The sequence below is a fragment of the Python bivittatus genome, unplaced genomic scaffold (genome assembly GCF_059951505.1).
Source record: "Python bivittatus isolate LINGU-HERP-01145 unplaced genomic scaffold, Pbiv_v1 ctg000330_np1212, whole genome shotgun sequence".
Lineage (NCBI taxonomy): Eukaryota > Metazoa > Chordata > Lepidosauria > Squamata > Pythonidae > Python > Python bivittatus.
In genome coordinates, this window is record NW_028277058.1 from 62475338 (window position 1) to 62496930 (window position 21593).

At 50.1% G+C, this 21593-nt stretch overlaps 1 protein-coding gene across 1 annotated transcript in view; it reads left to right on the top strand.

Annotated features, from left to right (window-relative positions):
- CCDC136 (coiled-coil domain containing 136) overlaps positions 1-20541 on the top strand; it is a 40760-nt gene extending 20219 nt beyond the window's left edge. The window contains exons 5-11 of the mRNA XM_088141471.1: positions 1015-1132; positions 3166-3418; positions 6971-7102; positions 8785-8916; positions 10599-10730; positions 12670-12813; positions 19002-20541. Of these exons, the coding sequence (XP_087997597.1) occupies positions 1015-1132; positions 3166-3418; positions 6971-7102; positions 8785-8916; positions 10599-10730; positions 12670-12813; positions 19002-19100 (1010 nt within the window). The 3' untranslated portion in view covers positions 19101-20541. The remainder of the gene's footprint in view (positions 1-1014; positions 1133-3165; positions 3419-6970; positions 7103-8784; positions 8917-10598; positions 10731-12669; positions 12814-19001) is intronic.
- The last annotated feature ends 1052 nt before the right edge of the window (positions 20542-21593 follow it).

The following is a 21593-nucleotide window of genomic DNA, read 5'->3' on the forward strand; positions in this document are numbered from 1 at the left end:
TGTGAGCAGTGATATTCTGTTCCTTGCAAGCATTGCTTGGTGGGGACCTCTGTACGGCCGGCGTGTGTGTTTGTGTGTGTGTGTGTGGTGTGTGTGTGTGTGTGTGTCTGCATACCGTGACGTCCCCTGCGCTGCATTGTTGACCCCAGATGTGTTTCGCTGGATTCTTGCAGTTTGGCCTCTTCGCAAGGAATGTGAGCAACTGCAACCGCTCATCTAATTTCTCAGCAGTCTTAAAAGGTTTAAGCGGAAGCCCCACCACTGACCTCTGCCCCGGGCAAGCTAAGAAGGAAGCCCCAGTGTATGAGGGCACATCCAGCCAACGCAGGCTGCATTTTTTAAAATCCCTGTCCGTTTGTTTTCAGAAGGCATTAGTCGCTGGAAGTACGGCTTTTAGGGCGACGGGTCGTTTTAAAAAGCCTGCATTTTGGTGGCTGGTTGTCTCCGTTCCAGCTTTTCTGTTCGGAGGTTCCAGTGAATCTTCCAGCGCCGAATGGAGCTCTTTGCCTCCTGCCCTGCAAAGCACAGAGGCTCCAGCCGCAGGGAGCACGGTTAGTCCTTCAGAGCAGAAGCCCAGGGACCAGGCCACGGTTGGCCTGTGGAAATGCGCCCCCCAGCAGAAGAAAAAGACAAAACGGGTTTATGCGAACCAAAATAGCACTCCAGCCACATGGAGCAAGTGTAATCCGTGAGGCAGTGGTGGTAACGAAGGTGGGGCTGCAAAGACAGTGGTTTTATTAAGAACAGGGAGACGTGTGTTAGAATAACGGTTCCTGTCTGATGTTTCTAATCCTCCCTCTTCTCTCCCTTGTCCTTAGCTTTCCTTGCCTCCTGGTATTCCTTCTCCTTGTTATCAACTTTTCTTTGCCTTCCAAGCGTTTATGGCCGTCTTGGCATTTCTGTAGCTCCTCCAAGGGCCCAAGAACGGTGATTGATCTCCTTAGCCTAGCTAACCCCAGTCTTCTCCTTCAGAGGGAAGGCCCTTCCTTTCATCCATGCTCCTGTGCTCTGCAGGTGAACTGACGTCTCTGAGCACTCAATACGTGGATCTGAAAGAGGAGTTCCAAACCTTGCAGGCAAGCAACAAGGTTATGGTCCACCAGCTGGAGAAGCTTGAGGCCTTAAAGTACAAGTGAGTTTTGATGCTTCGTGCTGCTGCGGCTGCCCTGAGATGCTCTGGGTGGTGAAGGACTGGGCATGATCCCTCTAGCTCAGCGTGCTTTACATCAGGCTTCTCTAACCTGGTGCTCTCCAGAAGGAATGGATTTCTGACCCATCTCTGGGTTCCTTGGGAATCAGCTGTGTTGTCCCAAGATGATGGAAACTGGAGTCCGACTCCAGTGTCATTCCAGAGCCCCAGTGCTATATATCCTACATCTCTTCCCATTTAAACTGCTCCTTTAAGAAGCAAATTACATGGAAAGGTGGTAATGGTAATTATCTTGAGGTTCAAGCAGATATAAAGGAAGAATTGAACCTTTCCCTTCCCTGTTGGAAGTCTGAGAAAAGTCTTGATGTTGGAAGGGGCTAGATGACCTCTGAACACCCTTCCGGTGTTGTGATTCTGATCCTTCTGGTCCTGTTCATCACCTGGGTGACGGGCAGCAGTGCTTCAGGATCTTGGACTGGAGGACATGGTTGAAGCTGCCTTATCACCCTGAATGATTTACCAAGGTCGCTTCCTCCTACCCACATTGTAGAGAGCCACGGAGATTGTCTTGAAGGAAGATTCAAAAGACCTTACAGAAACCAGGGCAGAAGCACCCTTGAGTCCTGGGGGAGGAGATAATGTTAGGAAGAGGCCCAGGCGAGCCCCTCCCTGACTCCGTGGGCTGTAAGAGGGAGGGGAGGAAAAACGCAGCCAGGTCTGCAAGATTCTGTTAACAGAGCCGGTCCCAATAAAGTAGAGTCCTAGTCTTCCCCTGGAGTCTGTTTCCCGGTGTGGACAACTTCAAAGGGCTGACACATGTTAACGTGCGCTCTTCCAGTCCCTGAGATGACCGAAAAGTAGGCTGATGTAATTTGTGCTGCCCTGTCTGTAATGAGCCTCTGTAACGAGACGTGCACGTGAACCTGCCCTTTACTATGGGATAATTTCAGGGCAGTGATTGGTGGGTTTCCCTGACTTGGCTTTCCCTCCCTCCTAGCAGCAACAGCTGGTGGGAAGAAACCCACCATGAATTCCTTTCTTCTTAAAGTCTGGTGAGTGGGGCTCCAGGTAGTGTGAGTAGGTATGTGGGGCAGCGTCTTCACCTTCCAAATTGCTTGAGTGACAGGTAACCAGGGTGGAGGTGTTCCATTCTGGTCACATGTCCCTTGGGCTATTTTCTAACATGGCTCTACCAGTCTTTTGGAAGACCTGACGAAACCTAGGCCAAAATAGTCTGTCTGATGGGCCGGTGGGGTGAAGGAGGAGTGTGGGTGAAGCTGGAGGACATTCACCTGGTGCATCAAGAAAGCTCCTTCCTGCTTCATCCTGGCCCGTTTTCTGCTCCCCCAACCTCCTAAGCTATTTTTGGACACCAGTTTTTCAGAGGAGTGTATATATGGGGCTGGTGCAATGATTGAATGGTATTTTGTAAAGCACCAGTCAGATACTATATGGGCAGTCGCCTCTGTGGAAGCCAAGTGACCATCTCTACTGCAGCCCAAGCTAAAATGGCCAGGGAGGGCAGTGCTCAGGACTAGAGGGGCATGCCACAAACCAAGAATGGCCAATAGGAACGGGAGTAATGCCAGCCCTTGCATGTATCATCACCATCATCAGTGAAATGGCATAGATATGTAATTCATATGGCAGGACGTGTGTTGGGAGAAGAGGGAAAACACTACTTCTAGACCAGAACAGCTGAAGGTGAAGGCAACTGGCCTTCTTGAGACGGAGTTTACATTATGAAGACATATCTTTCAAAAACAGCAGGGCGTCTTTGTGCTCTGGTACAGGACATGAGGAAGAACACAGAGCCTTCTTTAGTTTGTGGAAGGGTTTGGAATTATTAGGTGGTCTCCAAGTTCCCTTCCAGCTGTGTGGGTTGTACAAAGTCCATCTGATGGTCTACGGCAGCAGGAGCTTGTCCTTGGCTCTTTGCTCCCATCTTGTGACGTGCATTTTTGTTCAGCTTCAACTTCCCTTCCCTTTCCCTGTAACTGAATCTCCCCCAACAGGTTCCGAAACAGGTCTGAGGATACCCCATCCATCGAGTCAATTTCACAGTGGCCCTCAGACCGTCGCTTCTCCATCATCAAGCAACCCACCAACCAAAAGGGCAGCTCTGTCTCCTTTTGGTCAGTCGAAATCGTGGGTGTCGCTAGTGACTATAACAACGAGGAGAGAATGGAGAAGGTGGATGAGGAGAACGAACAAGACGTGTTCCATCAGCTGGAGGTGGAGGAGAAGGTGGAGATGGTCCAGACCCAGGTATTTATTTATTTATTTATTTTATACTGTATTTATTTATTGAATTGATTTATATGCCCATCTAACTTGCAAGTGGATCCACGCCTCCTGGATCCCACCAGATTATGTGGTTTTAGAGAAGGAGCTTGGAGTTTGTCCACTCTGTCAGTTATTGTGGGATGGGTAGAGACAATGAAAGGTAGGTGGTCCACCAGTAACCTGGTTCTGTGCCATAAGAGGCTTTATAGGTGTAACCAACACCTTGATTTGCACCCAGGAGCCCACTGGGAGCCAGTGAGGCTTTGAAATTGTGATGTTATATAGCTACCTGTGCTGTTGCATTCCGGACCAGGTGAAGCTTTCTGATGGTCCTTGAGGGCAGCCCCAAAGAGAGTGCATTGCAGTAGTCCAGCTGGGAGATGACCAAGCAGTGAATGACTGTGATTAGAGCCTCCTGATCCAGGAATGAGCACAATTCGTGTACTAAATTGATTTGTATAAAGACCCTCTAGGCCAATGATGGCGAACCTTTTGGGCTTGGCAAGTCAAAAATTCGGGAAATGCCGAACCTGACTCTACTGGCGTGTCACCCCCCCCGAACAAAAGAGAAACAATTCTTTACATATTCATTGATTTAAAAAAAAGACAGTCCAATCATGTGTTGTGCTGTGTATTATATAAAGAAACGCCAAATAATTACAAAAATGAAATGTTAGTAAAACAAACTCAGTTTCTTTGGTAACTCAGACAGGGAGAGTAGTTGTTGTCAGGTGTTGGTGAACGCTGGCGTGTCACCCAAAAGGTCATGGCGTGTCACCTTTGGCACCCGGGTCATACTGTAGGTTCGCCATCACTGCTCTAGGCTGTGGCTGACACTGCTCTGTAAGCAGAACCTAGAGTCCAAGCTGTACGCCAGTTCTGTTTGGGAATTCTAATCCATCTGGAAATAAAGGTGGAAAGTCCCCAGATCTGGGGCCCCTTAAAACCCACGACCACTCAATCTTACTAGGGTTAAGCCAAACCCTATTCTTCCCCAACCAGACCCTCACAGCTTCCAGACCCTGGGAAAGGACCTTGATGACATCATTTGGCCAGCCGAGCCATGCCAGGGTAGAGATGTATAACTGATTGATGTCAGCATACCGATGATGACTTAACTCCATGCCAATGAATGACCTCACTTAGCAGCTTTATGTAGATGTTAAATAGGAGTGGAAATAGTGTAGAGCCCTGAAGGATCCCCCAAAGTAGAGTCTAGGGCAAGATCTCTCCCCTCCTACCAACACTGACTGGAATCTAGCCTAGAGGAAGGCACAACACCTTGCCTCCCACTCCCACCCCCCAAACTTGGTCTAGAAGGATACCATAATGACAGAGCAAAGTGGGCCATGATGGGCGCACCACCTCCCTTTGGGCCCCAACAGAGATCATCGACAAGCATGATAAATGCCACGTAAGTAGTATATCTGAAATCAGCTGAAAAAAGTCCAGATAATCCATTTCCTCCAGCGCCCTCTGGAACAGCAACCTGCCTTCCTTCTCAACAGCCTTCCTTAAAAAAGGAAGGATAGAGACAGGACAAAAATTGTGCAGCATCGGTGGTCCATTGAGTTTCTTGAGGAGGGATGGACGGCTGCCTCTAACAGCTGGCAGAACCAACCCCTCCTTCAAGGTTGGATTTACCACAGCCTGGATCCATCTACATATCATCTCCCAGCAGGTACTGACCAGCCAGGAGGAACATGGATCCAATTCACAGTTGGCTGTGCTTATAGCCATAAAGACCCTGTCCACTTCCTCAAGACTCATAGGCTGGTTTTTTTCCCCCAGGAACCCTGAAAGGATTGCTCTGCGGTGGTGGGCCTGAATCAAAGTGTTCTGAGTCAGGGGCATCTACAAGAGTTCAAATTCTACAAGATGGCAGACACCACCTGGTGGTTGAAGCGCCACCCATTTGTGCACGTGTCTCATGCACAACAAAAGGGGCGGGGCTTCAATCACATTGCTGCCCCTACCATCTTGATCTCTTCTGCCAGCACTCATGTTTTGAGTCCGAATCTCAACTGTTATTTAGAAGGTGTTTATTGAGCACCAGAGAAATAATCAGGCGCAGGCTTTGGGCAGGTTGTCTCGGCCAGCAAAATTCACCAGTGAACAGGAATGGAGAAAAAAGAGAGCAATGTGAGAGGGAAGGAAGAAGAGCTATCCTTTGATTATTCCTGGGTTGCTCAGGGCAAGATGCTGGGCAGGTGAATTTGGCACAGAGGGTAGAACTCAGAGAGAAGATTGTAGATTCCAGGAGCCCCAAATGTCTGTAGCTCAGGATCGAACTGTTGGGGTCTGATGTTCTCTGAGCTTGGCTGTTTTGGCGCAGACATTTCTTTCCGGGCTAGGTAACATCACCAAAGTGAGGGAGAGTTGGGTTTGCGGGCTATTTACGGTATATAAAGTAGCTTCTCCTGCCAGTCTTGGTGGGGGTGGGGCTTCCTCCTTGAAGGCGCCTTGATTAGGGCAGCGGATCTTAAACAACAGGTAGTTTGGATATATCCTGGGGGTAATAGAGCAATTTGCAATTGCTTGTTTGTGAGTCAGGGATCCAGTTTGGGACTGCCACTGCGGAGTCACTTGCGTAGAACAACAATCTGTGTTTTTTTGGTGGGGGTAACAACATTATTCCAGATTGGGAAAAGGGATAATTGAGACACGCAGTTGAGAACCACCAGATCAGGGTATTGTGTCTTCCACTGATGATGTTGTCTAGCCTGGCAATAAAACATCTGCAGGAGAACAGCCGTGCTCGGAAAACACAAGAACCCAACAGAGAATTGATCAAGGGAGGGAAAGTTGAGATCCAGTCCAAATGGAAAAGGGGGAACGGAGAAGGACAAAGGTGGCTTTGGGAACAGAGCAGACATTCAAGATGGAAGGGTGGGAAGGACAAGCGCAAGGAGGCAGAACTTGTGCACCAGCCTCTGCAAAGTGGGAAGCGACGTCACATGGATCACGGCTTTTAGGGACCCCTGTAGTTTGTCTGGCCTGAAAGGTGGATAAAGGAAAGAAGGATCTGGAGTTGAACAAACGCATAAGAGGGAACTTTCCTTACAAGATGGAGGAGGTGGAAGGACCTGTAGAATTGCCTCGTGCAGCCTTCAAAATCTCTAGATTCTCTAGATGAGTGCCCGTCATCTAAGCCAGTCTGGCCCCTGGGGTTAGAGCCTTTTGCTCAAAGGAGTGGATGGAAAAATGTGGCAATGGGTCTAGGAGAGGAAGAGTGAAGATAAAATGTGGAGAAGGGATGGGACATTAAAGAACTTTAAGAGGACTGGAAAGTTCTCCTGGGTCCCTTCTCTAGAACTAGAGGAAAGAGGGCAGATTTAAACCCGTAAAGGACCAAGAGCTTCAGCGCGTGAAGGATATCTGGGAGGTCTAGGAAAGACAGGCAGAGAAACAAGGTGTGAGAGAGTGAGGGCTGAGCTGAAGAGGGCAGAGAGGAAACAGACCTACAGGTGGGGAGGAGAGCCAGTGATGGGGCCACGTGACGCTTCCTCTCCCACCCTCTTCTTGCCCTGCCAGGGCAACATATCCCAGTGCAATCTGCCTGAAATGGAGAACGAGGACCAGCCTTTCTACCAAGAGCTGGACAGTAGGAGAAAACAGAGAAGGAGGAGATATTCCGAGAAAGGAGGGGAGGAAGATGGCCATAAGGTAGGAAGAAAGGGTGTCTCATTGACCAAGAGTGGGGCGGAAGCCCAGATAGGGGGAGAGGGAAGGGCAGGTAAGTTTAATAGCGGAGAAAGATCAGCTCAGCCCCATCCTAGCTGGTTTCTTGGGCTCATCTGATAGCCTCGTCCCTGCCTCATGATCAGGGAATATCGTAGTGGCCAACCTTGCAGTACGGTCATAAGATCAGAAAGAGAAAAGTCCAATGCATTAGAAAAGAGCTGAGCGTGCACATGGAACGATCCCGTTGTTGCTAAAGTCTTCAAGTCCTCCTGGGTCACTCAAGTTGAAGCCTTCCTAGCCCATATGATGGATGTCAAGTAGCTCTTCAGGTACCAATAGAGGAAAACATGTGTAGCTCAGGGTTGAACAGTGGAGTCCTTGGGGTTCTCTGAGCTTGGTTGTTTTCTTGCAGACATTTTGTTACCTAGCCAGGTAACAAAACGTTTGCAAGAAAACAACCATGCTCAGAGAGCCCCAAGGACTCCACAGCTCTTCAAGTAACTGATTTTAGACTTCAAGGAGGGCTCCAAATGAACTCTAGTTCTTGCACTTGGCTTTGTGGTTTGAGATCCTGAATGGGAAGCAGGTGTGGACATGCTTTCAATAAACATTGCTGTGGTTTGTTGCAAAGTGTGAAGTCCAGAATGATGTCCTTGGGAAAGAGAGGTAGCTTCCTCCCATGTGCTCTGTGCATGCTCGCTCACTGATTAGTTTCACGCTTTTTGTAGGCTGCTCTAATCTATGTTTCTAGGTGGTACCTGGCTTAGCAGCAGTACTTGTGAGAGATCTGGAGGTCTTGGTAGACCACAGATTAAGGATGAGCCAGCAATGTGCTGCAGCTGCCAAAAACGCCAAAAGGGATAGTACCCCTCTATGCTGCACTGGTCAGGCTGCACCTGGAATAGTGTGCCCAGTTTTGATCGCCACAGTACAAAAATGATACCGAGGAACTGGAAAGAGGGCAGAGAAGAGCAACAAAGAGGGTGTGAAGGGCTTGGAGACTAAATCCTCTGGAAAGTGTTTAAGGGAACTGGGTATGTTTAGCTTTAAGAAGAGAAGGTGAAGGAGAGACATGATAGTGATTTATGATTTATGAAGGTGTGTCCTAAGGAAGAGGGAGTAGATTTATTCTCCAGAGCACCTGAGGGTTAGACGAGAACCAGTGGGTAGAAGCATTACAGTGAAAGATCCAAACTTGAACTAAGGAGGAATTTCCTGACTGTGAGATCTGTCAAGTGAAGGTGTGGGTGCTCCATCACTAGAGGTCTTCAAGAAAGGACTAGACAGTCATTTGTCCGGAATGGTTTGAGGATTCCTGCACTGGGTGGTGGATTCGACTAGAAGTCCCTCAAGGTCCCTTCCAACCCTATGAATCTATGAGAAGGGATGGGACATTAAAGAACTTTAAGAGGACTGGAAAGTTCTCCTGGGTCCCTTCTCTAGAACTAGAGGAAAGAGGGCAGATTTAAACCCGTAAAGGACCAAGAGCTTCAGCGTGTGAAGGATATCTGGGAGGTCTAGGAAAGACAGGCAGAGAAACAAGGTGTGAGAGAGTGAGGGCTGAGCTGAAGAGGGCAGAGAGGAAACAGACCTACAGGTGGGGAGGAGAGCCAGTGATGGGGCCACGTGACGCTTCCTCTCCCACCCTCTTCTTGCCCTGCCAGGGCAACATATCCCAGTACAGTCTGCCTGAAATGGAGAACGAGGACCAGCCTTTCTACCAAGAGCTGGACAGTAGGAGAAGACAGAGAAGGAGGAGATATTCCGAGAAAGGAGGGGAGGAAGATGTCCATAAGGTAGGAAGAAAGGGTGTCTCATTGACCAAGAATGGGGCGGAAGCCCAGATAGGGGGAGAGGGAAGGGCAGGTAAGTTTAATAGCGGAGAAAGATCAGCTCAGCCCCATCCTAGCTGGTTTCTTGGGCTCATCTGATAGCCTCGTCCCTGCCTCATGATCAGGGAATATCATAGTGGCCAACCTTGCAGTACGGTCATAAGATCAGAAAGAGAAAAGTCCAATGCATTAGAAAAGAGCTGAGCGTGCACATGGAACGATCCCGTTGTTGCTAAAGTCTTCAAGTCCTCCTGGGTCACTCAAGTTGAAGCCTTCCTAGCCCATATGATGGATGTCAAGTAGCTCTTCAGGTACCAATAGAGGAAAACATGTGTAGCTCAGGGTTGAACAGTGGAGTCCTTGGGGTTCTCTGAGCTTGGTTGTTTTCTTGCAGACATTTTGTTACCTAGCCAGGTAACAAAACGTTTGCAAGAAAACAACCATGCTCAGAGAGCCCCAAGGACTCCACAGCTCTTCAAGTAACTGATTTTAGACTTCAAGGAGGGCTCCAAATGAACTCTAGTTCTTGCACTTGGCTTTGTGGTTTGAGATCCTGAATGGGAAGCAGGTGTGGACATGCTTTCAATAAACATTGCTGTGGTTTGTTGCAAAGTGTGAAGTCCAGAATGATGTCCTTGGGAAAGAGAGGTAGCTTCCTCCCATGTGCTCTGTGCATGCTCGCTCACTGATTAGTTTCACGCTTTTTGTAGGCTGCTCTAATCTATGTTTCTAGGTGGTACCTGGCTTAGCAGCAGTACTTGTGAGAGATCTGGAGGTCTTGGTAGACCACAGATTAAGGATGAGCCAGCAATGTGCTGCAGCTGCCAAAAACGCCAAAAGGGATAGTACCCCTCTATGCTGCACTGGTCAGGCTGCACCTGGAATAGTGTGCCCAGTTTTGATCGCCACAGTACAAAAATGATACCGAGGAACTGGAAAGAGGGCAGAGAAGAGCAACAAAGAGGGTGTGAAGGGCTTGGAGACTAAATCCTCTGGAAAGTGTTTAAGGGAACTGGGTATGTTTAGCTTTAAGAAGAGAAGGTGAAGGAGAGACATGATAGTGATTTATGATTTATGAAGGTGTGTCCTAAGGAAGAGGGAGTAGATTTATTCTCCAGAGCACCTGAGGGTTAGACGAGAACCAGTGGGTAGAAGCATTACAGTGAAAGATCCAAACTTGAACTAAGGAGGAATTTCCTGACTGTGAGATCTGTCAAGTGAAGGTGTGGGTGCTCCATCACTAGAGGTCTTCAAGAAAGGACTAGACAGTCATTTGTCTGGAATGGTTTGAGGATTCCTGCACTGGGTGGTGGATTCGACTAGAAGTCCCTCAAGGTCCCTTCCAACCCTATGAATCTATGAGAAGGGATGGGACATTAAAGAACTTTAAGAGGACTGGAAAGTTCTCCTGGGTCCCTTCTCTAGAACTAGAGGAAAGAGGGCAGATTTAAACCCGTAAAGGACCAAGAGCTTCAGCGCGTGAAGGATATCTGGGAGGTCTAGGAAAGACAGGCAGAGAAACAAGGTATGAGAGAGTGAGGGCTGAGCTGAAGAGGGCAGAGAGGAAACAGACCTACAGGTGGGGAGGAGAGCCAGTGATGGGGCCACGTGACGCTTCCTCTCCCACCCTCTTCTTGCCCTGCCAGGGCAACATATCCCAGTACAGTCTGCCTGAAATGGAGAACGAGGACCAGCCTTTCTACCAAGAGCTGGACAGTAGGAGAAGACAGAGAAGGAGGAGATATTCCGAGAAAGGAGGGGAGGAAGATGTCCATAAGGTAGGAAGAAAGGGAGTCTCATTGACCAAGAGTGGGGCGGAAGCCCAGATAGGGGGAGAGGGAAGGGCAGGTAAGTTTAATAGCGGAGAAAGATCAGCTCAGCCCCATCCTAGCTGGTTTCTTGGGCTCATCTGATAGCCTCGTCCCTGCCTCATGATCAGGGAATATCGTAGTGGCCAACCTTGCAGTACGGTCATAAGATCAGAAAGAGAAAAGTCCAATGCATTAGAAAAGAGCTGAGCGTGCACATGGAACGATCCCGTTGTTGCTAAAGTCTTCAAGTCCTCCTGGGTCACTCAAGTTGAAGCCTTCCTAGCCCATATGATGGATGTCAAGTAGCTCTTCAGGTACCAATAGAGGAAAACATGTGTAGCTCAGGGTTGAACAGTGGAGTCCTTGGGGTTCTCTGAGCTTGGTTGTTTTCTTGCAGACATTTTGTTACCTAGCCAGGTAACAAAACGTTTGCAAGAAAACAACCATGCTCAGAGAGCCCCAAGGACTCCACAGCTCTTCAAGTAACTGATTTTAGGCTTCAAGGAGGGCTCCAAATGAACTCTGGTTCTTGCACTTGGCTTTGTGGTTTGAGATCCTGAATGGGAAGCAGGTGTGGACATGCTTTCAATAAACATTGCTGTGGTTTGTTGCAAAGTGTGAAGTCCAGAATGACGTCCTTGGGAAAGAGAGGTAGCTTCCTCCCATGTGCTCTGTGCATGCTCGCTCACTGATTTGTTTCACGCTTTTTGTAGGCTGCCCTAATCTGTAATTTTGGGCAGTGCACAGTGAATCCATATCCCCACAAAGAAGTTCACAGGCACATAATAATTAACTAATTAATGGCCTAGTAATCGAAACAGCAGAAGCTTTAGGACCCTCCTAAGCCCAATGAGCATCCATGCCAGCTGTAATTCTGGGAACAGTGCATGGCAGAGGCATGGGGGCTCTTTCCACAAAGGCCTGGTGCTTGTCTTGTGGGGAAAGACATCAAGGTATTCCTGATCCAGTGTCCTGATGCAAGTAGAGAGGTGCACCAGCCCCTCTCCTCCCTGCTGGTCATGCCCCCCACCTAGCAAAGTGAGTCTAGAAGGATGGCCACATCACAGACCAGCTCCTTTTAACCCATCGAGAGCAATAATCAGGACAAGTTTTTTAGATGCTTCTTAACACAGAAGGTTTGCTGGGGCTTAATCCAAGCTTGTTTCTCCCCAGCTGGTCCCTTAAAACCTGCAGACATCAAGACTTGCAAAGCATCTCCAGCTTGGACTGGGTTGGTGACATATCATTGAGTGACATCAGCTTACTGGTTGCACCTCATCTCAAGCTGACAGATGACCTCCCACAGCAGTTTCATGTAGATGCTAAATAGCCTGGGGGAGAGGAGTGAGTTTGGTGGGACGCCACACTAGGGCAACCAACGACGTGGCCGCTTATTTCCCGCAGCCGCAGACTGGAACCACTGTCAAATGGTGCTCCTTGCTCCTGGCCCTTGGTTGTTGGTCTTGAACCCCACAGAGGTCTGAGAGGGCTAGGAAGGCTGCCCTCCCTGCATCCAGGTCCTGCCAGTCTTCCAACAGAGCAGCCCGTGCTGTTTCGGTCCAGTGACCAGGGCCAGATAAGCTGTAGCTGATTCCCCACAACCTTTTCATCAACAGCTCCACATCTCTAGGGGCTTTTTCTTGCGTATAGTCGAAGGCAGCTCGACTTTCTAGGTTGCCATTTGTTCCAGATGTCACGCCCCTTGCAGAAAACAAGGTTTCCCCTCCCCCACCAGCCTTTGGCCACTGTGGTCTGGCAGAACCTGCTTCCGCAGCCAAACAGGGACAGGCCAGCCCCCGTGCGGGACCAGCGTGGCAGGCGTCCCGTTCACGTCCGTCAGCCGGTTAGCCGAGGAGGGCCGGCGATGGGCCCCACGTGACGGTTCCCCTTCTTCTTGCCCCGGCAGCATGGCCAAGCGCAGCGCGACCTGCAGGAGATGGAGAGCAAGTACCGGCACAGCCAGATGGAGTGGGAGCAGGTGCAGGAGGAGCTCCGTCTGTGCAAGGAGGAGATTGAGAGGCTGAATGGCAGCATCCCCATTGGAGGACGGGTAAGGCCACGGGCAAGCCGGGCGTCTCTGGGAGCGAGGGGGCTTTGTGGCCGGGCTGCAGTCAGAGGCCCCCTCCTTCAACAGACGGAGGCTCTCCGGAGTCAGCACATGTTGGCGGTGCCAGGAGTCAGGCGCACAGATCCAGAGATGTTTTATTTAACCAAACGCTCCAGCAAAGCAGCCCTCCGTTCCCGTGGTTTCTTTGTGGAATCCATGAGGGTTACTATGAATCCTTGTCTCCTGGGACAGGGAGGTTAGAGAGAAGCTGCACGCCACGGAATAAAAGGGGGCCGGGGTCAGTATTGGCAAGGGTGGGGAAATGGATCTGGCAAAATAACTTCGTGGCGAAGTGGCTCCTGTGCTGAGGAGGCCGTGCTGTCCTCCAGACGGGAGCGTGGGTTGCCCACCCAGAAAGTTCCCCGTGTCGAGTGGTTGACGACTAGATGGCCAACAAGAATGGATACGTGATTCGGTTGCCTATTTTTTTTTGTGCATGTTGCGTATGAAGTTCTGGTCACCACAATTCAAGAAGGACACCGAGGAACAGGAAAGAAGGCAGAGAAGAGCCACAAAGATGGGGAGGGTCTTGGAGGCCAAACCCTGCAAAGAGCAGTTGAAGGAACTGGGTACGTTTAGCCCAGTGTTGCTCAGCCTTGCTGGCTTTAAGATGTGTGGACTTCAACTCCCATGCTGGCTGGGGAATTCTGGGAGTTGAAGTCCACACATCTTAAAGCCAGCAAGGTTGAGAAATGCTGGTTTAGCCTAAAGAAGACAAGACCGAGGGGAGACGTGATAGGAGCTGCCCCAGGGCAGAGGGTGGGGCGTTATTCTCAGAGCACCCAAAAGTAAGAGAAGAACCAGTGGGTGGCAGCTCGACAAGGAAGATCCAAGCTCAAAATCAGGAGGAATGTTCTGACCATGAGAGCCACGAAGCAGTGGAACAGCCTGTTTCCTGGAGTCATGGAGGTTTTCATGCAGAGGCTGGGATGGTCTGAGGAATCCTGGTCTGGTCAGGGTGGTGGACTAGGAGACCTCCCAGGTCTCCTCCAACCCCAGGATTCTATGACTCCACAATTCTACGATTAAGTGCATTATTAACTTCTTGAATAGGCTAACAAACAAGGAATCTTACCACTAGCTATTAGTTAGGCTGGTTCTGTGGAGTTTCCGTATTCAGAAGCAGTTTAGGTGTGTTAAGCAGTGGACTTCAAGTTCCCCGAAGTGTTTGGCAGGCCAGTGACCTTAAGACACAGAGTGTCTTACAACTTCTGAAAAAGTGTTCAAAAGTCAGTGGTGTGTCTTCCCATGGAGATACAGAGCAACAATCCTATTTGAGCAATTTTGGAGGACAGTGCCCATATCTAAGGTCCCACTTGGGGTACCAGAACTCTACAATTGCTCCTGAAGCTTTTCTTGAGGCATGTACATGGCCCTTTTGAAAGGACCTGTCTGTTGATCCCAAGTCCTTGCCAACTTTCCCGAGCGAATTTTGCAAACCCAGTTGTCAAATTAGCCCCCTACCCCCTGTTCTCTGCTGAGCCCTGCAGTATATAAGCAGGATTGAAACCGACCAGACGTGGCTGTGCAGACGTGCCCCAGGCTATAAGCCCCTGATCCTTGGAACCAGACCAGCTCTAATCTTTCTCTTTTTCTCTCCTTACCCTTCTTCCCGGCTCATCTTGCCTCTGTGGTCTTTGTGGCTTCATGTCTGAATGGCATTTCATGCTCCCACCTCCCCACCAGGTCTCCCCCGCCCCCGGCTCTCCCACAATTTCACTCCCTCTCATAGGACTGGTTGTCATAGTAGCTCTGCTCTGGTGCTGGTGGGCTGAGACCTCCTCCTAAACCCAATCAGGTATTCGAATCTGCTTTTTCCACCGGGCTGTGCTGTGTGTTTGGGCCGCTGCATCCCCCTCCCCGACTCGTGCTGTTTTCTGTGCCCCTCTTTGCAGTGGCATCCTCCCCCTTTAATCCACCCCCCTTTCCTCCCCCTGCCTCTTCTTTTCCCTTCGCATTTTGAGCACCCGCATGACCTCCCTGGCTGAGGCAGGGTCGGGGCGGAACCCGCTTCCAGCAGGAATTTATTGGTGGCTGGGGGAGGTTCGGAGGAGGCATCACGGTGCCCCCTTGGAGCAGTGTGATTTGGGAGCCTGAGAAGGTCCCCCTGGGTGGTAGAGACCCCCCTGGGAATCTGACACACCTTCTGGTAAATCGATATTTTGCAGCAGTTCCAGCTCATAATTTTGGGAATAGACAGGCCTCCTGGGGAGACACTTTATGAGCCTGCTCACCACACGTTTCCCCAAATCCAGATGTTTCCCCACCTCTGCATTAGGTGTCTCTTGGACCTGTGTCCTGTTACATCAGGGATTGAAATTGCCGTCTCTCCTGATAGCTGGTGGGAGGGCAGCTCCAGATCTCACGGATGGAACCGTGCGTGCTTGCCTTTCCCTTCGTGCCCCGGGAGCTAGGAATTGTTCACCTGGCATCAGGTGGGTCGGTCTGGCCTTTCAGCCTCAAGCATCGCAGACAATCAAGAGCAGGGCGAATCCAGGGTCCAGGGAGTCCTATTTTCAGCTCACTTGTCTGGATCCCACTCAAGATGTTAAAAAAAAACAAAAAAAAAAACGCTTGCTTGCACCAAAGCATCTTTAAAAAGTTTTTATTTTATTTAGAGGGATTGTTTTTTTTCCCATTTGATGAGCGGAATGGAAAACATGGACTCCTGAACAGGCCCCCTGCTCTAGAATGGACCTTCTGCAAAAAATCTGCCCCTAGCTGACAACCTCAGCAACTTTAAGGTGGGTGGACTTCAACTCCCAGAATTCCCCAGCCAGCCATGCTGGCTGGGGAATTCTGGGAGCTGAAGTCCACCCACCTTAAAGTTGCCAAGGTTGATGGACACCGTTTTAGAGACATTCTCACTCTTTCCCTTCTGGCAGCTTTCTATTTCCTCTTTATTTTTCCTTTATTTGTTATTTACCCTGAAATGAAGCTATAACACTTCAACTATTTGGCTGAGGCTGGAATAAGAATACAGGTGGTCCTCATTTAACAAGCACTTGTTCAGCGACCATTTGAACTTATGAGAGTGCTGAACAAGTGGGACTTACTGAATGATCCTCATACTTATGACATTGCAACATCCCGCAGTCACGTGGTCACCATTTGTGACCTTCTTTGCCGGCTTCCTACAACGTCAGCGGGGAAGCCATCAGGAGGTTGCAAGTGGCAACCACGAGACATCCTTGCTTAAAGACGGCACGGGATTCACTTCACGACGGCAACTGGAAGTGCCGGAACTGCCGTTGCTAAGCAGCGCAGCCACATTAAGTCATGCTTTACAACTGCATTTTTCAGCGACAGAAATCCCAGTCCCAGTTGCTGTTGCTGAGCTAGGACTATCTGTATAGCGCTTCTCAACCCACTTTAGTGTTGTTGAAGTATGCTTAATGCACTCGGGGGAATAAAAGCCCCCGAAGTAGAAATATAAAGGTGGCTTCCATTATGGATGTCTCTGCTGCAGAACTACATTATTCCAACCTAGTACCACCTCTGGATTCTTGGAACACCTTAGGGGAATTGATGATTCTCTGTTTATTTAAGCTCTGTTTATAGCTGTTCAGTTAACGCTGTGACCGATGGAAGTGGGTGAATTTCCATAGTTTGGGCCTGCTATTTTGGGAGAAAAGAAGAAAAAGCCTTGAAGGCATCGGAGGCGGAGGGGGGGCATTCCCAGGCCAGGAAGAAAAACAGGGGCAGAGCAAATGTGCATCCTGGCTGCTGGAAATACCTCTCTGGTTTGCAGCAGGAAGATTTTGATAGGTAGGGGAGGTTCCAAGGACCAGAAGGGATGTGTGTGAGGTGTGGGTGTCTCCAGATACTTCAGACACTACTAATTCGCTTCCAGAAGGTCACACCAGAGGTGCCCCTCTTTTGGGGGCCAGGCAGGACAATCAGGGTCAGAAAACCCATGTGGTGAACATGACACGGAGCTGTAACAAGCTGATTGCTGCCGTTTGCACCGTGCAGGAGGTGCTGTTTCTTTCTTGCAGCCTCAGTGCCTCCAGCTGCAAGATGGGGAGAATCCTGAATTGTCCCTTCCCCAGTTTGGGGTTGAACTCTGTGCCCTGCATTCACTGCCTTTAAAGTCAAGGCTGTGTTAAGTCAGGCTTGAGTCTGGCATATCTTCGCAGGGGGGTCAAAAAAGGCAAGATGGTGGCTGCAACAATAGGCTTGAAGCCCCATCTTTTTTTTATGCGCGTTGCAATGCGTGTGAAAAGCAGGCACGGCTTCGATTATGTGGCTGCGGTCGCCATATTGACTTTTTTTATTTCCCTCTGCTTAGTTTTCTTGGTGTCGCCTTCCTCCAGGGCATCCCTCAACTTTTTCAGCAGCCTGGGATTTCTGGCTGGTCTCCCTTCCCAAGACCAAGGGGGCCCAGCGCCTCTTAGCTCCCAAGGGCAGATGTTCACTCTTTGCTCCAGCGTGATTGAAGGCTATCCGGTGGGTTTCAAGGAGACCCCGAGGGCAGCCCAGGTCGCCCCCACCCGTTGCTAGAAGGCCACCAGAAAGGCAAGGATTTTCCAGTGGAGGACCTGCTTTTAAGGCAGCTGGAGGAGTAGCAGGGCACGGTAGTGGTAGGAGAGTGTCCGCGGCTTCATTTGCACCAGTTCAGTAATCCTGAGGCTGTTTCTGCACAAGAGCCTCCAGTGAGTGGCGGGAGGCCAGTCATCTGGGGAAATGGCAGAGGCGGTATTGATCCAGGAAAACCCTGGTTTCAGAAGTCAGCCCTTCGAGGTAGACCAGACTAGGAGACCAAAGTTATGAACGGTAACACAGGTAGGTCTCGATTAGTGCAGTTAGCGAATCCCACGAAATGGTCACACTGTTTGAGTCCACGCTCTTTGAAGTGATATTTCTATGGAAAACGGTTCCAGCTGGATGGAAACAGGCAGTGAAGAAATTTAAACATACTTTTTTATATGTATATTAATGCCGTGTTACAGTAAAGGATAAAAAGAATGCACTTATCATTTAAATCTATGGTTAACAAAAGTCACAGAGTAGTCACGGAAAGCAAAGTAAAAACAAAAAACATTCTACTGCGGATTCAGGCGTCCCAACAAGGATTAGCAGCATTTAAAACCTCAGTTGCAATTGTGTATGCACTGGCCTCACTTTAACTGAATTTTGGGTCCCGTTCAACGTGACCTGGTATCAATTCACACTAAATTGAATATTGCATTATTTCACCTTGCACTAATCGCGACCTACGTGTACTATGTTTATTATAAGGTTACAATAACAGAATCTTGCAAGACTGAATCTGCTTCCCCCCCTCTTAATCTTCGTGAGAACTAGGGAGGGTCTTGTCGGAGACGCTTTCTCGGGTTACAGTTCTGGCCCGGACTCAGGTTTCTTTTATCTGGCCATTGCCTGGGTTGCGGCTCTTCCTCCTGTTCCTCGAGGTTCTTCCTTCCTGCCACTGCATTCCTTTAGCCATGATGCTTTTGCTGCTTCCCTGATGCTGGATAATAAGTAGCTGGGTTCACCTGACGCACACGATACCCTAAATCCTGGTTAACGACATGCAATGGCTGTGTTGACCCGATGCATGATCCCCCAACACATAACCTGTCCTGGGCTTAATGCAATGGCCTGGTTCACACAAAGAACTTGGACAAAGCAGGGGTTGTCCTGAACCACCATGTACCCAATGTCCTTTAGAGGTAGCCTGGCCTGTTGTGCGAACACAGCCTGTATGTGCATGTGGGTCAGGATTTCTGATTCCCAGATATTTAATGCGAAGATAGGCTTCCAGTGCTAAACGGTTACCGTTGAAATTAAGAACACTTGAAATAAGCAGGAACGGAGGAACTGAGAGAATTGTCTCTCTCTGACCCCAAATGGACCCTACGTACCTAAGACAGGCCCCATCTGCTGTTGGAGGTACGGCATAGCAGAAGACTGACTTGGGTGATCTCCCATTTTAGGATGGGAGACGTGCCTCCTCGGGGTGGCTGGTAGAATTGTGTCAAGGACATGCACCACCTGATTGGCGTCACTGGCACAATGATGTCATGTCACACGCGATGCCCTTGTGGCCTGTGCCAGACACAGAGGGGGCGGAAGGCAGGGTTCAGGGTGGCATCTCTGACCCCAGTCCACTGTCTCCTTTCCTGCAGGTCCCCGTTGGAGGAATGAAGCCCCTCGCCCTGTTTGTCGTCTTGGCGGGGGGCTTAATCTTGCTGAAGAGATTCAGCAGCAGTGGATCGCTGACCTGAGGACCCTCCCAGCCTCCTTGTGGAGAGGACCACGCTTGCCACATGCCCTGTCCCCCATCCCAACTTGGTGAAAACTGAGCAACAACACCCCCTCCCAACCCGACTGCTCAGAGGAGCCTCTGGATCCAGCCCCCGCGATTTCTGGGAAGGGCCAGCTCATCTCAGCCAGGGCAGGCCCTTAGCTGCCCATCCCCCCTTACCCTCTTTGAATCCCCCCCTGGCTTGCACTGTGCCATGCTCCCCCCCCCGAAAAGAGCAGGAGGACGGTCCAGTAATTGGGCTTCCAAGTTGTATCTGCTTCCAGCTCTTGGCCCCAGGATGGTGGGACAAGACATCTCTGGATCACCACACCAAGTCTTGGCACTGCTTCTGGGGGGTCTGAAACTGCCCTCTTTCTAAACTGGGGGGGACACCGGGAACGGCTGAGAGGGCTCGGGAGGGAGGAGTCAGGGCATTGGCTGAGCCCAGCCTGGTCTGGGAGCCCGGCCAAATGGAGCCGAGAGCCCTTCCCCTTTGCAGCCCCTCGCCTGCCAGAGCCCCTGCTGATCCCCACTCTGCCCTTTGAAAGGTGGCTGACCCCCACAGCTTAAATACCGCGTGCATTTCCCGGGGAATCGCGTGCCACGAGCATGGAAGTCAGAGCAGGGTGTTGGGTGGGACGAGGCTGTTTGTCCAGCAATATTAGAGCCTCTTTTAACACTGATGCTCCGGAGGGGCCGAGGCAGAACATGCCTCCCTTTGCATTCCCCGTTCTTATTTTTCTCAGAGCTCCTGCTCATTTCTCCCCATCTCAGGATAGGCACAATCTGTGCATTTTGTCCACGCGCCTGCTTCCTTCCTCCTCTTTCGTGGCCCGACCGTGCTGCTGCATTGCACACAGTATTGTTGGGCTCCTGGGGCTGCTCCACGTGGCCGTCTGTTTCTCTGTGTGTGTGAATGATGTTTGATCCTTCAACCCCAGCACGATTGGATGTAACAACCCCCCTGTGGCCCCTGGAGCCTGCCATTGCTTATTTTCAACCCGGGGTGTCTGCAGGGTGTGCTTAAAACAGTGAAGTTGGTGGCCACCATGGTGTGGCCAGAGCTCTGCAGAGCTTCGATCACGTTGTCGTGGCCACCAGCTTCACCGCAGACACCCCGGTTTTCCACGTAGACGGGAGCAGGCGGGACGCCACAGCACCGGGTCTGCCATTCTGGGTTCAGGGTCTGCTGTTCTCGCCCCGCATGTGGTGTGCAATCGTGTTCTTGCATGTGTAGCCCCCTCCGTCCGTTCACGGCTGGTTCCCCGCCTCCCCTGGATCTCCTCCCTTGACCTGCTCTCTGTCTCCACCATGAAGGGGCCCGTTGCAGACCAGCACAAGCCGACCACCCCAGAGACTCTGCAAAACGTTCTCCTTGCCGTCTTCTCTGTTGTAACTCGGTAAAAAGAGCTTTATAAATATCGAGGGTGTGGCTGTCGTCTTTTCTAGGGGCATCACTCGGTCTGGTTCGGGAATGTGTTCGAACCCAGCAGGCTGAATTTCATTCGTCCATTGATTCGTTCATTTCATTCATTCGATTTATACAGCCGCCCGTCTCAAATACACGCCTCTGGCTTTAACCATGATTAAAAAGCAAGACGAAAAACAATGATAACAAAGCAATAAATGAAATATACAGCAGCTGAAGTTTAAAAAAACAACCAACAGGAATTAACACAAACATGATGCGGGTTCCGCCAGCAAGCCAGGTCTTCGAGGCCTTCGGGATGACCAGCATGGTTGCGGCAAGTCTAATCTCCGGTCTAAATAAAGACCCTTTGCTCCTGCTTTGCCCTCTAGTGCTCAAACGGGCATATACGTGCTTAGGAATTGTCACAGAGAAGTGTGAGAAAAAGCACAGGAGGCTCCCAATTCTTGGCCAATTTCCCCAGCAATTAAGAACAAAGGTCTGGCTGCGGCCGAGGAATCGCTTCTGGAAAGCAAGCAAACGTCATCTTGAGGTTTACTGAAATGCCCTGTTGTTGAGTCACAAGATATTTATTGGTTTAGCAATAAATAAATATTTATTTAATATTATAAATAACTAGTTCACAATAAATAGAGATTCTGGGAGTTGAAGTCCACACATCTTAAAGTTGCCGGGTTTGAAACACACTGGTTTAGCATGTCTGAACTCAGTCACGGTGCTTTGTTTACCCAGGTTTACAACGTAAGGCGTTCTAGAAACTCAGCCACCACATCAACTCATTTTTAAATCTAGTTTGTCGTCTGGGTAGGCCACTAGACTGAAATGCGGTTACGGCAGAATGTGCCATCGAGGCCAAGTGGGAGAGTTGCTCTGTGCTAAGTGTCTGGACACGGAGAAGGGAGTCTAGGTCAGCCCTGAAATGGGGCTTTTCTGTGCAGCAGACATTCATACCTTCCCCGTTTCTTCCCACTGGCAGGGTTTCTCAGCCTCAGCAACATTAAGATGTGTGGACTTCAGCTCCCAGAATCCCCCAGCCGGCATGTT